At 44.2% G+C, this 25,922-nt stretch overlaps 1 protein-coding gene across 1 annotated transcript in view; it reads right to left on the bottom strand.

The window, feature by feature from the left end:
* QTGAL (queuosine-tRNA galactosyltransferase) overlaps positions 1-25,922 on the bottom strand; it is a 349,168-nt gene that overhangs the window by 288,514 nt on the left and 34,732 nt on the right. Inside the window, exon 5 of the mRNA XM_077458633.1 lies at positions 21,856-21,920. Coding sequence (XP_077314759.1) covers positions 21,856-21,920 — 65 coding nt within the window. The remainder of the gene's footprint in view (positions 1-21,855; positions 21,921-25,922) is intronic.

Here is a 25,922-nt window from a genome sequence, read left to right as displayed (position 1 = left end):
GGCTGCTTTATCCAACTTTATATCTGTATATGTGTGTATCTCACGTTCTTAGCTGCTGCTTAGTTTTTGCTCTATTTTTATTTTTTTTTCTATTTAGTATTTAGCGCGGTCATTTTCCCTTTTTATGATGATTTTTGTTTTTGGTGTGCCCTGCACCCTCATCCCTCTTCCCACCCTTGTTCATGTACTGCAAATAAATCTTCAAAACAACGCCCCGTAAAGTGAGGCTCCATTGCATGATGTAAAGTCGCAGTCCACACATGGAGTTTCCGTAATCGCAAGCAGTTTCACGCGCACACCTGTGAACGCATGGCATCTCAAGGATCTTTCGAGGTGTTTGTGTATTATGTACATAAGAGTAGAAATACCAAGGAAATGACTTTCAAGGAGGCCCCTTTTAACTCCTCAGTAAATATCCCGCTGTGTTTGTACGGAGAAGTGCAAACAAAAAAAGGAGGACACTTTTTTTTTTTTTAAAGGAAAATTCACCTGGATCCCATGAGCGCGAAGCCCTCGCTGGTGCCAATGTGAGAAAGGCGGTTTTGAGGATCTTCCAGGAGCCAACAAATATATGAAGATCAGAAGACGGGGAGGAATCTGAAGCAAAGACATTCATTGTTCTCAGGGCTGTTTGATGTTACAGGTTGCAATATTTAATAATAAAAGCGCCAGCGAGGATAATTACAGCACAATGGTGGTATGTGTTCGGGCGCACGTGTGTGTGCGATCGTGCAGGTGCACGCTAGCTCTGCACATCTTCCCTCCGCCTTCATAGTACAGCTTCAATTTATAAGAAAACGTGATGCCTCTTCGGGTGGCCATACGGCGACGTTACCACCAAGCTAAATTAATAAATCCCATATGATACTCCACTTTTAGGCGATCCCTGAAAACCCTACTCTTTAGGAAGGAAAAAAAAAAAAGCCTGTGGTGTGTGAACTCACTCAGACTCCACCCGGTGCAAAAAAAAAAAGCGCTTACCAAAAAAGCAAAACACAAAACGTGCACAGGGTGTACACATGGTCCTCCTCCGAAAGAGAAGGGACCCTTGCCTTGATCTCCCGGGGGGCGTTATGCTCCAGACGGGGACTGGGGTACTTCACATGGTCCATTTAGCCTGAAAACCTGACGGACCCCGTTCTCTGGAAAGGTATGCTGAAACAGACCACCCCAAGTACTAGGTGGGTCTCCCCCCGAAGCGAGACTCCCATGAGAGAGGGGAAACCAAGACAAAAGGTCACGTCCACCCTCTGCCAAGACTTTCATGGCAGGCCCGAGGACCTACACCCTACTCAGACATGAAACAAAGTGTATATCCAACCCCAAAAAAAAAAAAAAGAAAGCGACAAGACATGGCAAACATGCAAATAAACGTGGGGGGGGGGGGGAGAGTGGAGAAGGTGTACAGGTGTGCAAAACAATGGTCGGCCCCTTTTACACTTGTGTGACTTGTATTGCAACTTGGGACTGCAAAGTTGCATGACAAGTCGTACCCCCTGATTTCCAATAAGTACCGTTCTTATCGGTGCCACTTCAAGTCACAGCGACTTTAAAGTAGTCCCTGCGCAACTTTGGTCTGACTTTGATGCGACTTGAGGTCCACAGACCTCAAGATTAGACAGGCATTGCATCAAGTCATGTCAAAGTCACACTGCAAAATAACGTGACTTTCAAGTCATACAAGTGTGAAATGGGCCTTAGAGAAGCCTATCCTAACTCCATCTTAGACCCCTTTCACGCCAACGGAGGTTTTCAGGCGTTTTAGCGCTAGAAATAGCACCTCCCATGCTGCCCAAATGTGAAAGCCCGAGTGCTTTCACATTGGGTCGGTGCGCTTGCGGGACGTTAGGAAAAGTCCTGCAAGCAGCACCTTTGGGGCAGTTTGGGAGCGCTGTATACAGCCAAAACGCTCACTGCTCATTGAAATGAATGGGCAGCACTTACGAAGCGCCTAAAAAGCGTTTCGGTAGCACTGCCACAGGGGCGCTTTTAACCCGTTCTTCGACCGCTAGCGGGAGTTAAAAGCGCCCCTGCTGGAGGCCGAAAAGCGCTGCTTAAACAGCACTAAAGCGCCGCTAAAACAAGAGTTACTTTAGCGTAACACGTTGAGGCTACAGGGTGAAAGCAGCCTAACCGTACTTTTATTTTCTCCATCACCCCAAAGTTATTACTTTTTGTATCACTTGACCCTCCCTTTTAGATTGTAAGCTCCTATGATCAGGACCCTCCGATGCCTTCTGTATTAAATTGTATTGTAACTGTATTGTTTACCGTCATGTTATAAAGCACTGCGCAAACTGTTGGCGCCATATACATCCTGTATTATAAGAAAATATTATTATTAGTATATTAAAACCCAACTTTAGGCAACAAGTAAAATTAGCGCACAAGTCAATGCTATCCAGTGCTCCATTTTCCTTTAAAGGCCAACTCCACTTCCATGGCAAAAAATATAGCAAATAAAAATAAAATAATATAGGTTATACAATAAAAAAAAAAAAAAAAATTACAATAATTACAATAAAAGTCTTATTGTAATTGAATGTTATTAACCACTTCAGCTCCGGAAGATTCACCCCCCCCCCCCCTTCATGACCTGGCCATTTTTTGCAATACGGCACTACGTTAGGTTAACTAACAATTGTGCGGTTGCTCGACGCCATACACAGATAAAATTTATGTCATTTTTTTTCTCCACAAATGGAATTTTTCTTTTGGTGGTATTCGATTACAACTGCATTTTTTTTTTTTTTTTTGTGCTTCAAACAAAAACAAATTTCCTAGACAGTTTTGGGGGGGGGCACTGCAAAAGGGAAGATTTTTTTTTTTGTTAGTTTTTTTTTTTAACAATCCTCAACATCAGGTTTAAAAGGAAGTTTTGTGCTTTGTCCATTCAAGGCAAAACAAGTTCAACCCCAATGGCTCATAGCTTACACAAGGGCTTTTCTTCATGGTATTGAACAGAGCAGCCAGTAAAGGCACTCTCATTGGACAGGGGGTAGAAAATGGTAGAACTTGGTCATCTAGTGAGAGAAAACTAGGCCCCCAATAACAACCTACTGCAGCGTCAAAAAGGCACAACTATCATGGTCCAGTTTTTAACGGAAGTCTAAAAATGTAGACATCTGCCAGAATGCTTCGAAATCTGCAACTAAAGACCTCCTTTCCTTCATAGAAAAGGTAACCAAGCCTTCAGGGCAACATGCAAGACTACCAAGTAAGAAGAAAATAAAAATGACAATGGTGTCAAAAGAAAAGCAACTGCTCCCGAGTATGAAGTGGAGCACCATGCTCCATGTACCAAGCTCCAAGCACCATGTATATGAGCATCCTAAGCCCTTGTACACACGGGTCGGACATTCCGACAAACAAATCAGTCTGATTTTTTCCAACGGATTTTGTCCGAAACTGTTGCATACACACGGTCGGACAAAGTTGTCGGAAAATCCGATCGTTCAGAACGTGATGACGTTATTTCGTTATGACGGGACTACGTTCACGCTAGTAGCCAATAGCTTTGGTGTAGGAATTTGATCTGAGCATGCGTGGCACTTTGTCCGATCGGAATTCTCTACACATGATCGGACAAAGTCCAATCGGAAAATTTTATAGCCAAGCTGGAAAACTTGGTCCGTCGGATATTCAGACGGAAACAGTGTGATGGAGCCCACACACGGTCGGATTATCCGACAACGCGGTCCGATCTGACATTTTCCGTCGGAATGTCCGACCGTGTGTACAAGGGCTAATGCCCCATACACACAATGAGATTATTGGACGAATGATCGTCCGTTTTTTATTGCATGCTAATCTCAGATCGAATCTGATGAGTTTACTAAAGTCACGAAAATTCCCGCACGACAGAAAAAAAATTCGGAAGTGATGTCATGTGTCGTAATGCATTTGTATTGCATTTTCGAACGATAGCTGTACCGATTAAACGAAAATCGTATGATCTGGCATCGTACGGAAAAAAATTTCGTGCATGTCCGATAGAATAATATCGGATGAACTGTCCTAATCGGCTCTCGAAAGCTCTGTACTAACGATCCGATTATCGTACGATCGCTTCAAAAGCGGTATTTTCTGTACGATTTTCGGATCGTGTGTACGGGGCATTAGGATTAGGACATACACGAACGTATAGAATTATTCTCCATATGGTTTGGAGATTCAAGTGATGTTGGGATACAATTCTCAGATGACATAGGTGAATGACTTTTCCTATGCAGAACACCAATATCTGACAAAATTCGAAAAATCCTGTCATTTGAAACCTCAGAGGAACCGATGCCGATTGTTCAAGGGGGAAAAAAATAAACAGCAAGAGGTTTCCATCAAACAATACACACCTAAGCTTTGGTTTACATCTTTACATGAAAAGTTTGAAGAGAATTTATTGGTGGCAATCCAACAAGTCTGACATTGTAGTAGTTGCGGACCGAAGTGTCTAAAATTCCTACAACACGTGTCTGGAGAAAATCAACCACATACCATCATACACGATACATGATAACATCTACATACCTTTATTAATACCCAGCGGCATACTTCAGTGATGGAAGTAGTGACATATAGTCACCTTCTGTTTTAAAAGATAAATGAACTAACATACGAAGTACAATTTTCTGGCCTAAAAGTAACCCGCCCACCTGTGCAAGCTTACATGAATCTTATAGCCAAGGTTTGGAAACAATGTTGAATTTCCAAGGCCAAATATAACTGTAGAGAAAGGCCACCTAAGCTCAAGTGCCCCAGGACGACGTCATCTGTAACGAAACGCGCGAGGAGCGACGTGCTAACTTCACTGCATTTCCGCCAGTCCCCGGGCTGCATTTTGGGCCAGCGGGCTTGTTTTTTTATCTGCGGGTTTTATTTTTATTGATGTAAGTGCAACATCTTTTTTACCTAAACAAACCTTAAGATTTTACACTATTGAAGCGTTATGTTTTCTTGGAACCGTTCTGTGATCGAGTCCATTGGGCGTTGGAGGCTTAAAGTGGTTGTAAACCCATGGGGGGAAGCAACCTGCAAGGCAAAGGCATAATGAGCTAGTATGCATAGCATACTAGCTCATTATGAATAACTTACCTGAGAACGAAGCCCCCGAAGCGGTCCTCCGTCTTCATGTCTGCCGCTGCCATGGATCCCGGAGTGACTTCAGGGTCTCGCTGCTCCGGCGCTGTGATTCGGCGGAGCAGCGATGACGTCACTCCCACGCATGCACACGGGAGCTGACACTCGCGGCATGCTGAAACTCGCGGCACGTGCCCAGTGCGCCTGCGCGCCGCTGTCTACGGCGCATGCGCTGTAGACAGCGGTGGCTGTCTTTTTGGAAATATCTCCTAAACCGTATAGGTTTAAGAGATATTTCTTGGACCTACAGGTAAGCCTTAATCTAGGCTTACCTGTAGGTCAAAGTGGTTTGTAAGGGTTTACAACCACTTTAATAGCCTGATCTTCCAGGATGATCAAAGACCCCCGGCTGGGTTTATAGCCAAAGGTGTTTTAGACCTCCCGTTATAGGAGGTCTTAGGAGCTGGTAAGTGGACATTTTATGAGGTGGAGATGTTTTTCTGAACGGTCACGATTTCTTGGTGAAATTAGCCACAATTAAGAGATCCTTCGGATATCAAGTCACTACACGGACTTCCTTGCTTTTTATGCATATAGATTTTCTTCATCAATTATTTAGTTTACAGGGCAAAAAATAAAAAAACGTAGAGTTGGTCAAATACCACCAAATGAAAGCTCTATTTGTGGGGAAAAAAGGGACGTCGATTTTGTTTGGCCGCGCAATTGTTAAAGCCACGCAGTGCCGAATCGCAAAAAATGGCCTGGTCATTAAGCGGGCAAATCCTTCCGGTCCTTAAGTGGTTAAATTGAATGGGTTGTTTTACATTTACATTATTTTTTTTCTCTACAATGAAAATAATGACTATCTATAAATCAAAGGTTCTAATAGCGGTATTTTAATGAACTTAACCAGAAATATAAAAAATATTTCATTGCCCACCATAGCTGAACCAGCAGATCTAAAAAGACAATTTTTTTATGACCTTATTTATTTATTTTTTTGCAGGAAAAGGACTAGACATGAGTTTGCAAAATTGGCAATACAAACACAACAAACCAAATATTGAAAAAGTAAAAAGTTCCGTTCTATGAGCCTCCATCCGCCAAAAACGTCAGAACGGTGCAAAATCTGATCCAAAAACACAAGCAAATCGGATGCACAGGAACTGGCCAACAAGAGAGGACGTTTCCTGACACACACACAAGGACTGTCGAGTGACGGCCAAATGGAAAGATCTGACATTAGCTCATTCATGCATAGTGGGATTCCCAACAGATACGTCAGCCTTTTGATGGGCTTGGGGGGGGGGGGGGGTCATGACTGTGATGCACCTTCTTCTCATGTCAAGGAATGGAAAAGCAAATTTACACCCTGCCGTAAGAAATTGGGTATACATTTGTAGAATAACCCTGTAGCAAAAGGGGCAAATTCCACTTGTCACAGCATTCAAGTTTTGAAAATGAACATCTGAAAAGCTGGTATTTCTCCTTCCTGTCTTCTTCATAAACATACTCGCTGTCTCGTCAAGCAGGTTGAAACTACAAAAGCATTCACAACCTAGGCGCTGGCCCATGGGCATCAAGATGACAGATTAGGTGTCAAAGAAGAACATTTGATATGACACACGCTGACTCTCGTATAAAGAAAGAAATACTGACATGGTGGATGCCGATTCCAGGAGGTCACCAAAAGACAAGTGTAAAACATACAAAACATACACTGTGAACAATAGCGGGGTGTTTAGTAGCCTGGAGCCTGACCTTTGGTACTTATTGTGCAGCCCTCTGGACCCCTGCAGATAGTGGTCTGTGTTTTGCTTACCTAGATGTCTACTCAGCAGGAGCAGCCCATCCAATAGGGGTGCCCTGCCTCCTCTCTCCTCGCCACCCTCTATATGGAGTGGATAGATTCATACATAGCATGAATCTATCCACAGCCACTGTGGTCGCCCCCTATTTATGTTTCCGGCCCCTTTCAGGGCGCCGGCGCATGAATTAAAGCGGTAATTCATACCACTCTACACCAGAGGCTCTATTAGGCTTCAAAATAGGATGGGCTCGGTCGCAGAGGAAGCAACCGGAGCCCACCCAGGTGTGTTGCAACAGCGAATGAATATTTGCTGTTGCAACGCTGATCCTCCTCCCAGCCAATCGTGAAGCAGGTATGAAACCCGTCTCCCAATTGGCAATCCTATTGGACGCCTAGCGCCGGGAGGAGCAGAGAGGAGATGCACCGCAAAGCTGCTTCAGGAGAGGACACAGGAGCAGCTTTCCCCGAGCCTGTCACGCTTAAGGACAGGGCTGGAAGATGGCCACATCAGCTCTAACCGCCTCCACCGGCGGCCTGAGGGGGGGTTTGCCATGGCCTCCTCCCCAAAAAAAAACCACCAGCCGCCACTGCTACTCAGGACAACCAAAGGAAATGTATTGTGCTCTCGATTAGGGTAGATGGGTAGGGGATGGAACCAAACGACAGTGCTCGGAGGTGGGTAGGGGGTGGAACCAAAACGACAGCGCTCGGAGGTGGGTAGGGGGTGGAACCAAACTACAGTGTTCGGAAGTGGGTAAGGGGTGGAACCAAACTACAGTGCTCAGAAGTGGGTAAGGGGTGGAACCAAACTACAGTGCTCGGAAGTGGGTAGGGGATGGAACCAAACGACAGTGCTCGGAGGTGGGTAGGGGATGGAACCAAACGACAGTGCTCGGAGGTGGGTAGGGGGTGGACCCAAATGACAGTGCTCGGAGGTGGGTAGGGGGTGGACCCAAATGACAGTGCTCGGAGGTGGGTAGGGGGTGGACCCAAATGACAGTGCTCGGAGGTAGGTAGGGGTGGAAGCAAGGGACAGTGCTCGGAGGTGGGTAGGGCGTGGAACCAAATGACAGTGCTCGGAGGTGGGTAGGGGGTGGAATCAAACGACAGTGCTCGGAGGTGGAACCAAAAGGACAGTGCTCAGGGGTGGGTAGGGGGTGGAACCAAAGGACAGTGCTCGGAGGTGGGTAGGGGTGGAACCAAGGGACAGTGCTCAGAGGTGGGTAGGGGGTGGAACCAAGGGACAGTGCTCAGAGGTGGGTAGGGGGTGGAATCAAACGACAGTGCTCGGAGGTGGAACCAAAAGGACAGTGCTCAGGGGTGGGTAGGGGGTGGAACCAAAGGACAGTGCTCGGAGGTGGGTAGGGGTGGAACCAAGGGACAGTGCTCAGAGGTGGGTAGGGGGTGGAACCAAGGGACAGTGCTCAGAGGTGGGTAGGGGGTGGAACCAAAGGACAGTGCTTGGAGGTGGGTAGGGGTGGAACCAAGGGACAGTGCTCAGAGGCAGGTAGGGGTGGAACCAAAGGACAGTGCTCGGAGGTGGGTAGGGGTGAAAACCAAGAGACAGTGCTCGGAAGTGAGTAGAAGGTGGAACCAAGGGACAGTGGCTGAAGGTGGGTAGGGGGTGGAACCAAGGGACAGTACTCAGAGGTGGGTAGGGGTGGAGAAAAGCAGTGATGTAAAGGAGGGAGTACCTGCACCTAGTCTCTGAGAAAAAAAGGCTCTGGTTACCCCCATGCATAAAGAAGGGTATAATGAAAAAACGGGGCATAGGGTGTTTATTGCATGAGCAGGCAGATGGCACAATGAGATGTAAAAGTGGAAAAAGGTTCAAAATGCCTGTAGGAAAAAACAAAAGCATTCAGATGATATCACAAAAATGAAGAGGCTAGGTACTTTTGTAGCATAAATAAAACAGGCCAAAAGATGAAAAAACATTTTATTTGGCATTTGAGGCCGCCCCTTGCTCTTGGTCCAGACTCCGTAAAGATGACCCAGGTGCTGCTGAGCTAAGCACATCGGGGAGATGTGGTGTATGGCAACTCTCTTGCATGAAATGGTGAACAAACAACTTTCTATCTTTAAATCCATCCAAATTAATAAGCTGCATTTAACAGAGCAGCTGCTGCCAAACCAAACAGCTCCGAGCTCATTTCACACAGCGAACAATGTGCCATCCTTCAGTGTTAGGAGTGCTCGGTCGGCTGAACTCTTGTTTGACTTGGAAAGAGCAGGTCAACAAAGACGGGACTATATTAGGACCATTATTCACTACACAGATATTTCATTAAATGCCCTGTGGTTATTAGAAGGCGGCTGAGACTGGAATCAAGAGAAACCAACCGTACAGTCTCAAAGGATGGAGGCCTCAGGTATAAGCAGGAAAGATTATAGGGAAGCAGCAAAATGGCTGATGTTTGGCTTTGTGTCTCCTCTAGCAGATAATCCGCACACATAAATATGGAAATAATAGTAAAGGCTAATCAATAATGGAAACTCCAATATGGCTGCCAATCTGTTTAGAATTCAGATGAAGAAGCCATCACTGTGGTCCAGCAATGCACAGCAGCAAGCTGCACCAATTCAATGTGATTCTGGGGGGGCATGATCAAAGGGCAACTGCCTGACATCCCCAAAAAATGGTCAGTAATATGTACAGGTAAGATAACTAACTTCCTATAAATCAGGGCCAACCTAGACAGAAATTGGTTGTGTGCAAAAGGCGTTTGCAATAAAAAGTCTCATTGGTAGTTTGATTGGCAGAGGCACCTAGAACCAGTGGCTACGCCCATTGAACTACCGGAGAGCCTTTTTATTGCAAACTCCTTTGCACACAACCTACTCCTTACCCCCACCTCAGAATCCCAGAGAGGACTCAGGAGGGGAACAAATGAGGCTGAGAAAGAGAGAGCGACCACCTCTTCCCTGCATGGAGACTATACTCACCCGAAAGGTTGGATCTATTGGGTGGCCGCAACCTCAACAGCTGCAACTTATTCTTTTCCTTCTTTCTGTCCATACTATAGTATATAGTACAGCGTTTCTCAACCAGGGTTCCATGGAACTCAAGGGTTCCTCCAATGGTTGCTAGGGGCTCCTTGAGCAATGACCAATTTTTCCCTCTCAGATAAGTTCTCAGTGACACCAGTCTGTTGGGGGGACATTCTTCCCCAAGACCATAGATGTAAGGAGCACTCTTCCATTGATCATTACACCAATGTATCACGAGTTGTAGATATAGCCATTTTTAACAGAGGTTCCCTGAGACCAAAATGTTTTTTTCAAGGGTTCCTCTGTGTTGAAAAGGTTGAGAAATTCTGATGTAGTATGTCCCATCTCCCTCCCTTTTCTTTTTCTGTTGGACACCCCGAACCCCCCCCTGAGATCACAAGTTAGCTTCATTGGGACCGCATGCTTTCAGGCTTCGCTCGACCACCACACCACAACTTCTATTAAGCAGAAATGGTTATTTTAAAGCCTAACCCACCATTAATAACCTGGTGGAAAGTGGGAAAAAAATCCAGCAAGATGACAAACTGCAAAAAGTCCAATGGACTACTTCTGCCTTTACAGAAAGAAGCACATTGCTCCACTCCCACTACCCTTGCCAATTGAAAAGAAGGTGCCGTCTCACTTGCACCCCTTGGCTTTTTCCAATTCAAAAAGGGAAAAGCAACCTGGAGGCCACAATGGGAAACAGTGGATGGTTTTGCTTGGTGGACGTTGGTGTTCCTACTGGGGATTTCCAAACTAGAGCCCTACAGGACATATATGGCCCGCTAAAAGATTTTATCTGGCCTGATGCTAGGGTCAGTGTTGTATCAAAGTGCACAGATTGAGTCTGCCTATGGTCTCCGCTACAACCTACACCAACTCACACCCAGACTCAGATGGGGGCCCCTGACATGAGGGGGGGGGGGGAGATTTCGATGTGGACCTTGACAAAAGCAAGGACTCTAATAATGACCCTGATGTAAAGATAGCTCAGATGGGGACCCCGATGTACAAAAGAAATCTAATGAGGTTTCCGATATAAAGGAGGGATTTTGATGGGGACCCTGACAAAAGGTGGTCTCTATTAGGGTCCCTGACGAAGGGGAAATTGTGATGTAAAGGGGACTCAGATGGGAACCCTGATGTAAGGGGGAGGGGGGGGGGAGTTTGATGTGGACTTTGACAAAAGCAGATTGGGGCCCTGATGTAAGGCGAGTCTTAAGTAAAGGGAACACAGATGGGACCCTGATGTACACAGAAAATGAATGAGGACCTTGGTATAAAGAAGGTCTCTATTGGGGTCCCTGATGTAAGGGGGATTCTGATGTAAAGTAGACTGAAATTGGGACCCTGATAAAAGTAGGGACTCTAATATGGACCCTTATGTAAGGGGAATCTAATGTAAAGGGTACTCAGATGGGGACCTGACAAAATGGGGTCTTTAACTGGGACCTTGAAGTAAAAAGGACTCATATGGGAAACCTGATGTGGGGGGGGGGGGGGGGGATTTTGATGTGTACCTTGACAGAAGCAAGGACTAATAGGGACCCAGATGTAAGGGCAGTATAATGTAAAGGGAACTCAGATAGGGACCCTGATGGTCAAAGAAATCTTATGAGGACCCCGATATGAAGGAGGATTTTGATGAGGATCCTGACATGAGGGGGTCTCTATTGTGGACCTTGATGCACAAGAAAATCTAATAGGGCCCTGATGTACAAGGTAATTGAATGAGGACCCTAATGTAAGGGGAGCTTTTGATGAGGACCCTGACAAAAAAAAGGGGGACTTGAATGGTAATCCTGATGTAAGGGGGGCTCTGATGTAAAAGGGTGTTCTGATGAGGGACCCTGACAAACCAGGAAATCTATTGGGGAGCTGGATGTAAGGAGGGGAATTCTGATGGGGACTTTTCCAGCCCACAGATATTTGTAAATTATATAATTTGGCCATCATACTAAAAGGTTTGGAGACCCCTAATTTAGAGCAAGTGTAGCTTCATCGATTGACGCAAATACAGTCCACATAGCCCCAATAGGCAAGATAGGTGGTCAAAATGATGTCCCCAGTCTGTTCTTGTGTGATACTATTGTTCGATACGTAGTATATTGGTTCCAAAGAAAGGGTAAGAATGAAACCTTAATACTCTTAGCTGAATTCAAACTTAATACTTGGATAGGGGCTCCTTTTCTACTCACAAAAACCTTTCGAGTTCCCCTTTAAATAACTAAACAAAACAAGGTAGTCACAAGTCATGCTTTTCCCAGTAGAGCAAATCCAGAGTCACATTCCAGATGAATAATGCTGGCAAAGTCAGAATTAATAAGTCCGAGAACGGATGTCATGTACAGAGATTGGCTTGTAACTCGTCTCAGTTTGCCGGTCGTGTTTCACAGTGGAATAATAAGAGAGGAGGGGGAACACATCGCAAGCCAGGGCCGTTTCAAGAAGGAACGCTTTTACACCTGCCAACTGCATGCACTGGGCTAGCCAGACTGGGGGGGGGGGGGGGGGGGGCGCAAATTTAAATAGCAAGCTTAAAATAATACATGAAGGTGTACCTTCCATATATCCAGAAATTATACAAATGCTTTACGCATTGCATATGAGTTTATAACTTCCACCTAAACCACTAAAGATATATTGCCAAACAATTACAGAAACCGAAAATCTGCAGGTTCTGAAATACTGACATTTCTGAGCATTTTAAAAACTAAAGACCAGCCATGCTCAACCGAGGTTCTATAAAACCCGGGGGTTCCTGCAGAGGATGCCAGGGGTTCCTTGAGCTGCAGCTGATTGGCCTTCCATTAGATGGTGCCGGCATGGTTCTGTGCTGTGGTCAATGCCACATGGCAGAGCCAGTGGCATGAAGCCAATTACCTTTTTAGCTATCTGCACAGGTTGCAGTCTTCCCACTGATCACCAATGTAAGGAACATTCTTCCCACTGATCACCAATGTAAGGAACATTCTTCCCACTGATCACCAATGTAAGGAGCATTCTTCTCACTGATCACCAATGTAAGGAACATTCTTCTCACTGATCACCAATGTAAGGAACATTCTTCCCACTGATCACCAATGTAAGGAACATTCTTCCCACTGATCACCAATGTAAGGAACATTCTTCTCACTGATCACCAATGTAAGGAACATTCTTCTCACTGATCACCAATGTAAGGAACATTCTTCTCACTGATCACCAATGTAAGGAACATTCTTCTCACTGATCACCAATGTAAGGGACATTCTTCTCACTGATCACCAATGTAAGGAACATTCTTCTCACTGATCACCAATGTAAGGAACATTCTTCCCACTGATCACCAATGTAAGGAACATTCTTCCCACTGATCACCAATGTAAGGAACATTCTTCTCACTGATCACCAATGTAAGGAACATTCTTCTCACTGATCACCAATGTAAGGAACATTCTTCTCACTGATCACCAATGTAAGGAACATTCTTCTCACTGATCACCAATGTAAGGAACATTCTTCCCACTGATCACCAATGTAAGGAACATTCTTCCCACTGATCACCAATGTAAGGAACATTCTTCCCACTGATCACCAATGTAAGGAACATTCTTCCCACTGCCCACCAATGTAAGGAACATTCTTCTCACTGATCACCAATGTAAGGAACATTCTTCTCACTGATCACCAATGTAAGGAACATTCTTCTCACTGATCACCAATGTAAGGAACATTCTTCCCACTGCCCACCAATGTAAGGAACATTCTTCTCACTGATCACCAATGTAAGGAACATTCTTCCCACTGACCACCAATGTAAGGAACATTCTTCCCACTGACCACCAATGTAAGGAACATTCTTCCCACTGACCACCAATGTAAGGAACATTCTTCTCACTGATCACCAATGTAAGGAACATTCTTCTCACTGATCACCAATGTAAGGAACATTCTTCTCACTGATCACCAATGTAAGGAACATTCTTCCCACTGATCACCAATGTAAGGAACATTCTTCTCACTGATCACCAATATAAGGAACATTCTTCTCACTGATCACAAATGTAAGGAACATTCTTCTCACTGATCACCAATGTAAGGAACATTCTTCTCACTGATCACCAATGTAAGGAACATTCTTCTCACTGATCACCAATGTAAGGAACATTCTTCTCACTGATCACCAATGTAAGGAACATTCTTCCCACTGATCACCAATGTAAGGAACATTCTTCTCACTGATCACCAATATAAGGAACATTCTTCTCACTGATCACCAATGTAAGGAACATTCTTCTCACTGATCACCAATGTAAGGAACATTCTTCCCACTGATCACCAATGTAAGGAACATTCTTCTCACTGATCACCAATGTAAGGGACATTCTTCTCACTGATCACCAATATAAGGAACATTCTTCTCACTGATCACCAATGTAAGGAACATTCTTCCCACTGATCACCAATGTAAGGAACATTCTTCCCACTAATCACCAATGTAAGGAACATTCTTCTCACTGATCACCAATGTAAGGAACATTGTTCTCACTGATCACCAATGTAAGGAACAAATTTCTCACTGATCACCAATGTATGGAAGATTCTTCTCACTGATCACCAATGTAAGGAACATTCTTCTCACTGATCACCAATGTAAGGAACATTCTTCTCACTGATCACCAATGTAAGGAACATTCTTCTCACTGATCACCAATGTAAGGAACATTCTTCTCACTGATCACCAATATAAGGAACATTCTTCTCACCGATCACCAATGTAAGGAACATTCTTCTCACTGATCACCAATGTAAGGAACATTCTTCCCACTGATCACCAATGTAAGGAACATTCTTCTCACTGATCACCAATGTAAGGAACAAATTTCTCACTGATCACCAATGTAAGGAACATTCTTCCCACTGACCACCAGTGTAAGGGTTGAACATCCAGATGAATTATCCACTGTGGTCACATGATCATATAACTGTCCCACCAGCTCTTGATTACAAACGGAGACTGGTCTGTGACAGCTCGGTCACCATGCTGAGTGCATGCTCTCAGCACAGAAACCTTGGCCACCATGGATTCCTATGTACAACATTTGGGGGTTAAGGCTCATCCTCCCTGCTGCTGCACATATGCCCTTGTGGTTGGCAAGAGGTTAATTGCTGTTGCTCTTTCCTTGTATGTGCACTTTGCACTAATTTCCTCGCCACCACCCTGTACCAGCAGCATACTGTGTGCCCTGAGCATTACATTACAGCTATTTCAGGCAGCCCTATGCCCCTCTTCTGACAAAGTGATTTACTGTGCCGTCAAGCAGGAAACATGCAACATGCGACCTGCCACACCGCCAGCAGAAGGCAAACAATTATCTGAAGTATTTACAGCTCTCCGACTCAAGTGAGCAATTCAAACTACACATATTTAACATACTTTAAACACAGATTTTATTGGTACAGGCCAGGGGCATAAGGCTAGACATATGAACTTAAGTTTCAAATATTGCTATAAAGCAGCGGTCTCCAAACTGCGGCCCTTTGCTTGTCTTTATCCAGTCTTTGGAACACTGTTCCTCCCACTTATATAAGGCACTATTCCTCCCACTGACACCAACAATAGGGCACTATTACTTCCATTGAGACCAATGATGGGGCACTATTCCTTGCACTAACACCAATGATGGGCACTATTACTTCTACTGATACCAATGATGGGGTACTATTCTTCTCACTGACACCAATGATGGGGCACTATTAATGCCATTGATACCAACAATGGGGCACTATTCCTCCCACTAATACCAATGATGGGGCATTATTCCTCCTCCTCCTCAGAAGGGTGCTGTGTATTTTTTATTTTTGTCCCACTCACCACCAAGCCTGAGGCTATATCTACTCCCACTGGCCACAGAATTAAGGCCAGTAAAGTACATGTGCGGTATGAAGCAAAGCCACTACATAAAGCTGTGGGTAACCAGAAACCACCATGAAGTGTGGTACCTGGTGTAGGTGATGGGTCCTTCGGTAGCGATAGGGTGGGTGATCTGGATCCCTCCACTGCGGTCAGGCCTCCTGTATCAAACAGGATCGAACCCACGTTCCCGGAGGACCAAAGCCCAGCCACATGGGACGAGGACAAGAAGGAAGAAGTTAACAAGCGCACATATGGGATCCACACTAAATGCACGGTGGGACCCCATTCTGTCACTGGAAGTGAGGTACGCTGGAATGGTGGAGAGGGGATGAGCTCAGCAGTGTCCCACCTACATCTGTCAACAGTGCGTAGTGACATGGGCATAGGTGTGCACACATGGGGTGTCAGGTGTGCCTGGGCACACCCTGTGCAGATTCCCCCCTCTGTCCTCAGTTCCTTTCTCTGTCTCAAAAGTGAGACATCAGGGGTCTAAACAGACCCAGATATTTCAACAAAGCACGTCAATGGGGTGCCTAAAAAAAACAAAATAATAATAAGTAATAAAAAATAATAATAAATTATTATAATTTGTAAAAATAAACTACTGACACTAATCTCTGCTCTAGGGACACTGTCCACTATATATATATATATATATATATACACATACACACACACACACACACACACGTGTGTGTGTGTGTATGTATGTATGTATCGGTACTTGTGCAAATGCACCAATACTTTCAGGCTTGGCTCTTTGAGCTGTCAGCGGGTCTCCTCTGTGTTAAAGAAGTCCGGTAATTGGAGCTGTCAAAAAAATAAAAAATGTTTTAAAAAAAAGCAGCCGGAAATGTTTATTACCAACATTGCTCAGTCCTGAAACACTAAAATAAAAAGAAACATTGTTTCTTTTTGTATCTTTCTGTTTCTTCATCTGCAGATGTTCCTCTGTATAACCCCTTAATAACCCTTAATTTACTCTAATCAGCCTTAATTAACTCCCTATTCTCCTCTATTTAATTATTTTCCTGCTTTTTTTTTTTTTTTTTGGTGCGTTCACGACTATTTTAAAACGAAAAACAATTACAACTTTTTTTTGTTTGCTTTATTAGTGAATATTTTTGCACATATATATTAACATATATTTACACATTTCACCTTGAAAAAGCGCTAAATTAAAAAAAGAAATCTATTTACTTCATTTGTAAATAACTTTTCAATGCTTTGTACCAATGCTGACAGCTGAAGTTAAAACAAAACAGTTGTGGTATGTATCGGTAATCGCTATCGGCGGGTACTTAAAAAAAGAAAAAAAAAGTATCAGTACTCATTGTAAAAAAAAAATGGTATCGGTGCTTCCCTAATTCTAGTAAAAGTCCTCCTTTGTAACTGATGACTTTTCAAGCGGGGTTCCACTGCCTCCATTGATTTTTTATTTTTTTTGGGGACACTTAAAAGCAATTTCTGGTTTAATTAAGTTACTCACATGTTCTGTTTTTTATTCATTTGACTTTCCTTTTTCTCTGTTAAAGACATCTTTTAAAAAATGAGACCCATCGCTTTCATCTTGCCTGTGGGGGCATGTGAAGCCCACAGGCATTCTCTGCCGTGGATCTCCCAGCATGCATCGGACGTTGTAGTTACGATCCCGCGCATGCGCAGTAGGTAATATCGGAGCGCCGTCAACAGCTTAGATTCCCATCACAACGGGCGACGTCGTGGGAAGTCCCGCCAACTGAGATAAACTAATCCAAGAAGAAATCGCCGCACAGACTCCTGGGAAAAGATCCCAGAAGGCTGTACAGTTCGAGGAAATGACAAGCTAGTCGTAAAACCCCGCCCATATCCGCAATCCCCAGATTAAGGAAGTGGGGAAATGAAAAAGAAAAAACAAACAGTTCAAATAAAAATAAAATTTAAAAAAATAATGTTCCGTTTTATAATTAGAACAGCTGTTTAATCAATCTGAGCTATTGTGTATAAATCAGGTGGAGTTCCGCTTTAAGTATTGTAGGTTGTCGCCATTCCAAACGTGTGCGCACTTTTAAAACGTGACATGTTTGGTATCTATTTACTCGGCATAAAATCATCTTTCACATGATATAAAAAGAATTGGGCTAACATTTTTTTATTCATTAAAGTGTATTTCATCCCATAAAAATTGTGTTTGCAAGACCGCTGTGCAAATACAGTGTGACATAAAACTAAAACAATAAATATTGCAACAATTGCCATTTCATTCTCTAGGGTCTCTGCTAAATAAAAAAAATAAAAATAAAAAAAATTATATATATATATATATATATATATATATATATATATATATATATATATATATATATATATATATATATATATATATATATATATATATATATATATTTGAAACCTGTAAATGAAAAAGTTCCAGAAAAGGCCTGGTCAGCAAGTTGTTCTACTAGTTAAGACCCAATAAAAGCTTGGGTCAGGCTCACCAAATGATTAGGGAAGCTAATGGATAAAATGATTTATCTAGGGAAGCGCGTCACCCTCTTACCAAGATCTACTTCGGTTTTTACTTAGTCACAGTAAGGTGGGCTGTGCTTTGTTTAATGAGAACGCTCCAGAATCCTTCCTGGCAGACATGAAGAAAATCACATATTTATCCATTCTTCGCTCTGCGGGGGGTATCACAGGACGAGGCCGGAGCCCCCATCACACACTTGACCCCCTTTGTAAACCTCGGTATGGAGAGAAAGGCCTCTGTTAGAGACTAGAAACTGTCTAAACAGCGGGGAGATGTATGCAAACAAGCAGGGCGGCTGTCGGGGTTGTGATTAAACTGTCACTTCTAGAGGGCTTCTGAGGTATTTGACAACTTCTCTGCAAAACATTGCATCTCCCATTTCCCACGGGGACAGGAAACGCGCGACACGGAGGCACCGCGACATATCACTAATGTGTTTGTTGGACTGTCTGCTGGCCAGTGGGTCTGATACTTGTTTCTGTCATGAAGGAGAGGAAGGATTCTAAGGAACATGCATGTGCACCAGCAAACACCAGAAAGGAACCTGCATGTGCACCAGAAAACACCAGAAAGGAACATGCATGTGCACCAGAAAACACCAGAAAGGAACATGCATGTGCAGCGGCAAACACCAGAAAGGAACATGCATGTGCACCAGAAAACACCAGAAAGGAGCATGCATGCGCACCGGCAAACACCAGAAAGGAACCTGCATGTGCACCAGAAAACACCAGAAAGGAACATGCATGTGCACCAGAAAACACCAGAAAGGAACATGCATGTGCAGCGGCAAACACCAGAAAGGAACATGCATGTGCACCAGAAAACACCAGAAAGGAACATGCATGTACAGCGGCAAACACCAGAAAGGAACATGCATGTGCACCAGCAAACACAAGAAAGGAACATGCATGCGCACCGGTAAACACCAGAACGAAAAATGCATGCGCACCAGCAAAAAACAGAAAGGAACATGCATGTGCTCCAGCAAATACCAGAGGGGAACATGCATGCGCACCAGCAAACACCAGAAAGGAACACGCATGCACACCAGCAAACACCAGAAAGGAACACACATGCGCACCAGCAAACACCAGAAAGGAACACGCATGCACACCAGCAAACACCAGAAAGGAACACGCATGCGCACCAGCAAACACTAGAAAGGAACATGCATGTACTCCGGTAAACACCAAAAAGGAACATGCATGCGCACCAGCAAACAGCAGACAAAGGTCTTCCAGGATAGCTCCCAACTGTCCCTGATTTTGAGGGACTGTCCCCGATTTATAACAATGTCCCTCTTCCCTCATCATTTGTCCCTCATTTTGGTCTGATCCATATAGTTGTATATAAAATGCACTTTTAATCTTTCAAAAAGTGTTTTCCAGCGCTAAACCTTCCATCCAATTTAATTTTTAAAAGCCAATATAAAGGAATAGTAGTGGTAAAAAAAAAAGCACTTGTGGGTTTAATTAACCTTTTTTTAAATGATTTCCCCTTTAAGGGGGTGTGGCAGGAGGCGTGTCCTATGCATATACATGTTTGCTAGTAGGTGTCCCTCATTCCCATCTTAAAATGTTGGGAGGTGTGCTTCTAGGCAAGACCGGTCTGAGAGTTAGGCCGCGTACACACGGATTGTCCGCCCAACTAGGTTCGTCAGACAGTCTGACAGACAGTCCGTTCAAAATTTGAATGAACGGACTTGACCACACACGATGAGCAGACAGTCCGCTGAAAGTGTGCGCGATGACGTGTACAGCACGTACGACGGGACTAGAAAAACGACGTCCAATACACTGCAATGCAACCTTCGGCCGTGTAAACCCTTTCTGAGCATGCGCCATACTTAGTCCGTCCAACTTGCCTACACACGAGCGGACTGTCCGCTGAAACCAAGTTTGGATGGACAAAACCAAGTTTGAACGGACAAAATTACGGAAATTCCGTAAGACTTTGTTCGTCAGATTGTCCGCTGAAAAAGTCAGCTGAAGCCCACACACGAGCGGATTGTCCGCTGAAACACAGTTCAGCTGACTAAGTTGGCCGGACAGTCCCCCCGTGTGTACGCGGCCTTAGGCCCCTTTCACACATGCGGACATTATGTCCGTATTTCATCCATCCGTTTGTGGATGAAATACGGACATACATGCATTCCTATGGGATAGCGGGTGTCAGTGGATGAACATCCACAGACACCCGCTATTGTCCGCCTCCGCAAATATCCGATTCTGCAGACGGAGGAAAATCCTATTTTTCTATCCGTCTGCAAAGCGGATCGGATGAACACGGACAGACGGTCCCCCATAGAGGAGAGCGTAGAGCTGACAGGGCAGTCCCTGCACAGTGTGTCGGGACCGCCCTGTTATCCGCCGGCTCAGCGGGGACAACGGAGCGATCCCCGCTGAGCAAGCGGATCATCATGGGGCTGATCATTACTGATCCGTCCCGTGTGAAAGGGGCCTTAGAAAGAAGACCACTTTAGGTGCTGTAGAAGGAAGGAGGATCTTCAGCAGCTTAACCACTTAAGGACCGAGCCTCTTTCTGCGATTTGGTGTTTACAAGTAAAGATCTTTTTTTTTTTTTTTTGCTAGAAAATTACTTAGAACCCCCAAACACCCAAACATTATTTATATATATATATATATATATATATATATATATATATATATATATATATATATATATGTATATTTTTTTTTTTTTTTTCTAACACCCTAGAGAATAAAATGGCAGTCGTTGCAACACAGTGCATTTGTGCAGCGATCTTACATGCACACTTCTTTTTGGAAAAATACACTTTTCTGCATTAAAAAATAAAGGCTACAACCCCCCCCCCCCCCAATATTTACCTGAGCCCCCTCTCAATCCAGCAATGTCTGCAAAAGCCTTGCCTTTCCAGGGACTCACACTTCTAAATTACATCTGTCGATCACAGCCAGTGAGCCAATCAGGAGATGGAGGGGGCGAGGGCCAAGCCCCTCAGGCTGTGTGTGTATGTCAATGGACACACAGAACTGTAGCTCGGGAGCATGCCTGCATGGGTGCCCCCAGAGCAAGCTGCTTGGTGTGGGGGCACCCGGCAGGAGGGAGAGGACAGGAACACCGGCGGGGGGGACCCGAGAAGAGGGGGATCGGGGCAGCTCTGTGCAAAATCACTACACAGGAGGTGGTAAATATAACATGTTTGTTATGTAAAAAATAAAAATAAAAAAAATTAAAATAACACAAAACAAATATTTGCTTTTGAAATGTACAAAGGGAGCAATTTAGAAATGTAATGCAAGTTTGAGCAAAGTAAAATACTTTTTGATAGATCAGTAGTGCATTTGATATACAACTATATAGATCAGACCAAACTGAGGGACAAAGGGACTTTGTTCCAAATCCGGGACAGTCCCTCGCAATCCGGGACAGTCCCTCGCAATCCGGGACAGTCGGGAGCTATCTATATATAGTAACAGTGGTCCAAACTAGATAGTAGTAAAAACCAGACAGTGGTTCTAATCCTTCTCCACTCTACCCAAACCTAAAGGAAAAGAATTTGGCAGCAGAAATTGCACTCACCGAATCTAAAAAACACAAGTAGCACCCGGAGCTTTGTTGAATGGCTCGGTTCTTTGCGTAACCAACTGAAACGAGACAAGAAAAAAAATGTAATGCATACAAAATTCTGGAAATTCTTTAAGAGTCATGTTTAAGTTACATTAAACCCAAAAGCAAACGCTTATTATATTGCAGTTCACCTAGTCTTTGATGCGATTGCTGCATTTCTTTTCTTTTTTAGGCTTTCTTTCTTTTAAAAGGAAAAAGAATAGGCTGTCCTGCAGATGTAGTGGTTACAGAGATGAGACAAACCATTAACCACTGACCGGGGGGGGAGAGGTGCTTACAATGATCAGCTTTTATGTAAAACCTTTATTCCAAAAGGAGAAAAACTGTTTGCTGCTTAAAAAGTATTAGCTGGAGTTCAGATTCAGTTTGATAGTGTATCCAAATCTGCTAGTTCACCTAACACTTGCCTCCCTCTAGACCAGTGTTACTCAACCAGGGTTCCTCCAGAGGTTGCTAGGGGTTCCTTGAGCAATGACCAATGTCTGCCTCTCAGATAAGTTCCCACGGACACTTTTGATTTTTTTTTTAGCTATCTGTAAGGGAGTAATTCTTCTCACTGACCATCATACGAATGTATCACGAGTTGTAGGTATAGTCATTTTTATCAGGGGTTCCTCGAGACTGGACGCAAATTGGTCACTTGCCTATCCCCGGATAGACCCTGAATTCTGGATGGGGGCCCCTTCAGCTTATCAGGGGATAGGCATGTGACCAATTTGAGTCACCAGGTGGATTCTGTCCACAGGCATGGGTGTGACTTTTTATGGTGGGTGCCGATGTGGGCGTGGGCATGTGGGTACATATAGAGGTAACCAGAGGAGACGAGTCATTGACCGCTTAGGCTCTGAGGAAAAGGGTACCAAAGGGTCTGAAATACTGACATCGGAGTATTTTAAAAACTAAAGACCAGCCATGCTTAATGAAGGTTCTATGAAACCCTGAGATTCCTCCAGAGGTTGACATTCTTTCCACCAATATCCACAGTAAGGAACGTTCTTCCCACTGATCACCAATGTAAGGAACATTCTTCCCACTGATCACCAATGTAAGGAACATTCTTCTCACTGATCACCAATGTAAGGAACATTCTTCTCACTGATCACCAATGTAAGGAACATTCTTCTCACTGATCACCAATGTAAGGAACATTCTTCTCACTGATCACCAATGTAAGGAACATTCTTCTCACTGATCACCAATGTAAGGAACATTCTTCCCACTGATCACCAATGTAAGGAACATTCTTCTCACTGATCACCAATGTAAGGAACATTCTTCCCACTGATCACCAATGTAAGGAGCATTCTTCTCACTGACCACCAATATAAGGAACATTCTTCTCACTGATCACCAATGTAAGGAACATTCTTCTCACTGATCACCAATGTAAGGAACATTCTTCTCACTGATCACCAATGTAAGGAACATTCTTCCCACTGATCACCAATGTAAGGAACATTCTTCTCACTGATCACCAATGTAAGGAACATTCTTCCCAGTTGCCCCATATCATATGCCCTTTGGCCACAGGTTGGACACTAGGGGGATAGAGGAATCCTCCCTGCTGGGACATTGTATTCTGGCACTAGGGACTCTCCACTGGGCTTCAGCCTCTGATCAAGAAAAAAAATTCCCAACAAGCCCATTTGACCGAAGTAAATCATTAGATAAGATTGTCTTTTGTTGGGCTGGAGTGATCACACAATTTGGCTGGTTCAGCAAGGATTTCGATCCATCTACGACCAGCTTTACTGAACATGTGGCAACAGATTGAATAGCACACCCCACAACAAGGTCTGAGGTTATAACAGTCAGAAAAAGGGCAGCCTACGTGGAACAAACAACTTATCTGTTAGCTCAAAATCCTCTATTACATGTCAATATTTACCAAAGATAGCCGGTTTCTGTGAAAGCCTTTCCAAGCAAAATTCTGCAATCACTCAATTATCACTTCATCCAATGTGTGATAAAAACACCACCACAGCGCACAATGGATGTGCCTTCAACCTCTGCGTTGGACTTTACTATAAACACAGGAGATCAAAAAACACTTCGACTCTCCCCCTCTTGCCCAGTTCAGATGCTTTTACTCAGGGTTAGAATTTTACTCAGGGATAGAAGCAGACGAAAATCTCCATAGTGTAAAACCAAAATAAATTAATGGGAAGGCCGTCCACAAGGTTTAGGAGTGGGTCTATGGGAATGTTGGACCATTCTTCCAGAAGCCCATTTGTGAAGTCCCAAAGGGTGGACTAACTCAATATTGAACCCTACGGACTAAGATTGGGATGCCATTAAAGTTCATGTGCGTGTAAAGGCAGGCGTCACAATACTTTTGACAATATACTGTGTATGTAGCTCCATGCAAAAAAAAAAATCCCAGTCCATGGAGGGGCCGCAAAAATGCGTACGGTCGGCGTCAAGGGGTTAAAATGACAACAGCATAACAGCAAACAGCTCCGAGTAGAATCCAGTGAACAGGAATCCAAGATGGCGCCCAAGCGCCGCCCAACGTGATGTCGTCACTTAGCATCTCCCGCCTAACTAGTTGTGTCCTTATCGGACTTTCTCAAAGGCTTATCTTCACCACCACACATTAATTTCTCTACTTTCTACTAATCTTTCCTTTTACTATGAAACTTTTATTTTCGGAATACATGGTCGGAACCTTTCACCTTGACCAGAGATTGTCGTTTTCCTTATCATCCTGAAAATAACAAATTCAGCTTCGAATTCCTGCTTCTCGAAATTCTGAGCTTGGCAGAACATCTACACCTCTGAGAAAGGCCAGTGTTGGTGACATCAACACATCTGGATTCTATTACTGGAGAGGGGTTCTATCCCCAAGACTTCAATAAATAGAAGGTTATTTTTAGAACGTGGCCAGTGCTTCCACCTGGAGGCAAGCAAATTCCCTCAGATTCGATGGGAAACAGGATGCCGTGGATCACCGGGAGATAACGAAGTTTAATATTCTACATTATCTGCAAGGGGGGGGGAAGCTTTCTTCCAACAGATCGGTTTTTCTCATGATCCATTTCAATGCTGCCTCCATCCACCCCATTTCCTCCCGTCACAAAATAAAACAAATACAGTTTCCGAAAGATATCCAGCTACTTATACGAAGGAAATAAAAACAGAAAAGGTAAAAGGAGTTTAATAAATCTGTGCATTCTTGACCAAACATACTATGTTACCAAAAGTATTAGGACGCCTGCCTTTACACGCACACATGAACTTTAATGGTATCCCAGTCTTAGTCTGTAGGGTTCAATATTGAGTTTGCCCACCCTTTGCAACTATAAGGCCTCATGCACACTTTTAGAAGCGTCCGACTTTTTATTTTTTTTCGCAGCTTAAAAAACGCCTCTCAATGATATTCTATGGCCTCATGCGCACATAGGCTTTAGGAGCTGTAAGTGGCATAGGCGTTTTCAAGCTGAAAAAAAAAAAAAAAATACAGGGCCAGTTTTCAAGCTCCAAAAAAAAAACACAAAAAAATAAAAATTAAAAATAAAAAAATTAAAAAACAGGGCCAGCGCATTCTGAGGACTGGCGTTACAGCTGTAAAAATGTCTGACACTGCTAAAAACTGTTAAACGCAGGTTAAAGAGGCATGATGAGGCGGTGGCGTCACACGGGGCGGGGTCTACGGATGACGTCACCGGACGGTCATGCCCCATGGCAGTTAAAGGAATGGCACACACTGGACGTAACAACAGTGGGAGCGAGCGTTGGGAGAAGACATCAGAGGTAGAAGAACCGGAGGCAGCAGAAGAACCGGAGAGGGAAGAAGACATCACTGGAGGAGGGAGAAGAACGAGAGAGGGGAGAAGCCATCAGCGGAGGAGGGAGAAGAACGAGAGAGGGGAGAAGCCATCAGCGGAGGAGGGAGAAGAACCAGAGAGGGGAGAAGCCATCAGCGGAGGAGGGAGAAGAACCAGAGAGGGGAGAAGCAATCAGCGGAGGAGGGAGAAGAACCAGAGAGGGGAGAAGCCATCAGCGGAGGAGGGAGAAGA

The sequence above is a fragment of the Lithobates pipiens genome, unplaced genomic scaffold (genome assembly GCF_037356315.1).
Source record: "Lithobates pipiens isolate NorthernLeopardFrog02 unplaced genomic scaffold, aLitPip1_a1.2 Scaffold_28, whole genome shotgun sequence".
Lineage (NCBI taxonomy): Eukaryota > Metazoa > Chordata > Amphibia > Anura > Ranidae > Lithobates > Lithobates pipiens.
Note: the sequence above shows the minus strand (reverse complement) of the source record. Positions and strands in the feature narration are given on the sequence as shown.